At 32.8% G+C, this 3,794-nt stretch overlaps 1 protein-coding gene across 2 annotated transcripts; it reads right to left on the bottom strand.

Annotated features, from left to right (window-relative positions):
- Positions 1-284: 284 nt before the first annotated feature.
- LOC145094274 (uncharacterized) lies at positions 285-2,200 on the bottom strand. 2 transcript variants are annotated; one of them, XM_079032553.1, is made up of 5 exons: positions 1,582-2,200; positions 1,089-1,476; positions 925-1,015; positions 644-705; positions 285-561 (listed from the first exon to the last, which is right to left on the bottom strand). In XM_079032553.1, exons 2-5 carry the CDS (start codon positions 1,104-1,106, stop codon positions 355-357), a joined length of 378 nt encoding a protein of 125 aa, XP_078888679.1. In that variant the 5' UTR covers positions 1,107-1,476; positions 1,582-2,200; the 3' UTR covers positions 285-354. The 2 variants fall into 2 exon arrangements, with proteins under 2 accessions (XP_078888679.1, XP_078888680.1); XM_079032554.1 differs by having other exon boundaries at positions 1,089-1,204.
- Positions 2,201-3,794: the final 1,594 nt, after the last annotated feature.

The following is a 3,794-nucleotide window of genomic DNA, read 5'->3' as shown; positions in this document are numbered from 1 at the left end:
CTAATAGGAACAAAGAACAGTTCACAAGATAATGCCTTAATTAATCTATATCATTATATATATATATATATATATATATATATATATATATATATATATATATATATCGTAATCATTATAACTTCGATTATTATTATTACTACTTTTATTATTTAGAGTCCATTAGAAATGTTTATTACCCCATTGTATAGATACTTTCCTTGTTGCTTGTCACCTAAGAACATCAAAAAATAATTAAATAAAATGTGATTTACTTTGAATCTTGTTGTAGAACTTGCACTATTATTTGAATAATAAATACTTAAGTAAAAAAATACATGTTCATTTCCACAATATGATAATGTTTAAAAATTATTAAGAGAGAATGATGCCAAATTGAAGAAATAAATAAGGTAAAATTTGTAAGAAACATACCAAGGCTTCAACAGAGTTTCTGCTAGTTTCCCTTGCAAAAACAACATTGATAACAAGCATTGTGTTACCCTGTGAAGGAGCCTTTGGTAAGGATGAGGTGTTCTTTTGAAGTGGTGTTTCAGATGGCTTTGGAGTAGCAGGGCACCACTTTGTCAATCATATCAAATTATCAATGAATAAAAGTATAATCAAAATCTTGATTATGAAACCATTAAGATAAATTCCATACCTTTCTATTCTCCTCAATATAAGATCTATGAAGGTAACAACGATATTTCTTCTTATCTTCATCTAAAGTCAACATGTTGACATGTCCACATCAACAACAACACCAAAAGATGGAATTGGGCATTTCAAAATCAAACAATCAAGACTATCATTTATAGATGTGCTAATATAAGCTACCAAAATCAATAAACGCATTAAAAAAACAAAAATTTGGCAATTCAATGCACCACTTATAAACTTATAAATAAAATGAAAAGAAAACACAGAGCATTCAATACAAACCTGGACAACATGTGTTACAGAAAGGATGACCACAAGCAACAGTGTTAACATTATCAAGTGTATACGATTCAAAGCAAATCCCACGAGGTAGCTTCAAATGACAAAAAGATAAGGATTAAAAACTTCACCGAAAGTCTGAAACATCAAGTTATTTACTATTTTACCCTAACTTTCCTCTCCATCTTTTGGTGGCTTGATGTTGGTATTATCTAACATGCCAACAGGTTTACAAACTGCATCTTCATTAGCAAACCATGCTTCATGAAAATTTCTTACATTCCTGCAGTGTTAGATAGCAACTGATTAAATAAAACAAATTGAAAATTTTGATACCGAACAATTTGTAAATTAAACCCTACCTGGTACTACTCATCGGGATGATGCAGTCAACTCCTTCCGTCACCGCCTTCTTTCTTACCTCCTCCATCGTCTTCATTTTCTCTCGAACGCCTTCTAAATCCGACGAATCGATTCTATGTTCCATTTTTTGAAATATCAATTTTGGATTTGTCCTTTGGTCCATTCCAACAAAATACCCTCAATCTCCTTTTCCTACGTTCAATTCGCTTCCGTCCCGTCATTTGTGTTGATTTTACAAACATACAACCACTCACTACATGAATTTAAATAAATAGATAGTTCAAATCGACAACATACCTGGAAAAATAATCCCTAAATCAATGCTAGCGGATCGATGGGAAGCCGAATCCGAGAAGTAGATGAAGCGGAGGAGAGGAGCCCTAGAAAATTTGAAAGCTTCCTCGCCTTCACCCTATGATGGTGCTTTCCTGGCCCGCCTTCACTCTAATCCTCTGAGAGGGAATAGTGGTGGTTCAAGAAAATGAGAGTCGGTGGGGTAAGGACCGATATTTTAATCAATGAATAGAGGGATTGAAAGTAACCATGAGTCGGTGATGGAAAAGAATGGCGCTAGAAGAATATAAGCAAGGGAAAGGGGAAAAATATGACTACCAATCTGCAAAGAAATGTGAGAAAGTCGATTGAGGATTTGAATCTTTAGAGGATAGCAATCACGTGAAGTTCTTGAGCCTTCAAATCCCTACAATGACCTTATCAACAACTTTTCTTATAGTTTCAGTACGTCTTCGCATGCTGAAATCAGAATTGTCTTTATATGATTTCCAATGAGATCATAAAAGAAGTAGGTTGGAAGGAGTTTTTTCTGGGTCACACCACCCCCAATCAATTTTTGGTTGAGAGTTATATCCGGTAGCCATCTGATATGCACAAAAGAAGATGAGACGAAGGGGCAACGTTCTTGACGATACATTTTACAAAACCGCTTGATTTCATTGGACAATAAGGACGGTGGTCAGCAAGGCAGTGGAACCGCTAAAATCAAAAGGGGAAGTCGGTTCGAGGGAGCCAACGAAAACTAAAGGCGCAAATGCAAAAAAAAAAACAAAACAAAAATAAAGTTTCAAAAATCCAAAAAGGGAAAAGTTTCGTGGCCAAATGTGAATGGACAAAAAGGTCGTGTATAAGGCTCCTCAGAATTCATGTTATATATAGAATGTATATATAGTTGTAAGTCGATGGATGAATGTAAAAAGTTTATTATCTTGGAGTTTTCTAGAAGAAGAACTTAAAAATCAAAATAAATACAAAAGAAATGGGTCTATGATATATTTGTATGGTATTGCTTTGTTTGTTACTCTTAAAATCAAAATAAGCTTCATTGTGGGGTTGTGTACTTGATCAAAATAATTGAAACAATTTAAGAAACCATGTCTGATACATGACAAAACATAACTAACATGACGGGACTACACAATCAATATTGTTTGTATTTAGAAGTTAAGATGGTTGTTAGTGAAAACATGGAAAATCAAGTTGAACACGAAACAAATAAATATTCGATTATATCGCATGCAAAAAAAAAAAAGATGATAGTAGATATACATACTAAAATACATACATACACACATATATACATGTGCAAGTAGGTTACCAATGGAACCCACAAGGGTAGAATCTAAAATTACTTCAGGTTTGATCATCGCCGACTTTAACTGTTGCATGGCGCATATGATTTACATGCTATTATGTGGACATAAGATTTATCTGTTACGTTAACAAAGATGACTGGTTGGAATTTATCTCCGTCCAAAAGATAGTGGGAATAATGAAAATGGCCTTTTCCTTATTTAAAAATCATTTGTAGTGTTATTAGCAAAACTGTATGCAATGCACGTTAATAGTTTATTACTTGGCTCCAAAATCCAGTTTTAACTTGTATTTTTTTCGTATTCTTTCCTTTCTAGATTCGTGTTAGTATAATATATTTCCGCCTTCCACCAAAAATTGAAGAACTAGGGCAAACTTTTGGTATTAGAAAATTACATGTGATAGTTTAAACCCGTCAATATTGAAATTTTAAAATGGATACGTTTGGGTAATACTTTTCATAACAACATAAAAAAACAAATAAAATGAAATCAGTAAAGTGGACCCATAAGTCTTATTTAAAGTTTAAACTGTAACTAAAAATTATACATTCCCACAAATGAGTTCATTTAAATAAAAAAAAAATCATAAGTTTTATTATGATATCAATACATTTAACCCTGTTATCAAAGATATGGAGAAAAAAGGTCCTTAAAAGAACACCACAACCACTTTTGGTTGCAAATTGCCACCGCCGTGGCCCGCCTTTTGCCATATACACCTTCCCCGGATCACACGTTCTTTTTCTTTGTGCTTTTGTCCCTATACTCAATTTAAGCATCGTATTTATTAAATTATTTTAAACGATTATTATATAGTAAAACTTTAAGGAAATTATTATTAGCAGAAAAGTTATAGTGGAGTATTTTTTGCTCTCGGAATAACTCTAGTTAAAAATATAT

Source organism: Lactuca serriola, chromosome 3 (genome assembly GCF_051521515.1).
Source record: "Lactuca serriola cultivar US96UC23 chromosome 3, Lser_US96UC23_V15, whole genome shotgun sequence".
Classification (NCBI taxonomy): Eukaryota; Viridiplantae; Streptophyta; class Magnoliopsida; order Asterales; family Asteraceae; genus Lactuca; species Lactuca serriola.
This window is presented reverse-complemented; position numbering and strand designations above follow the sequence as displayed.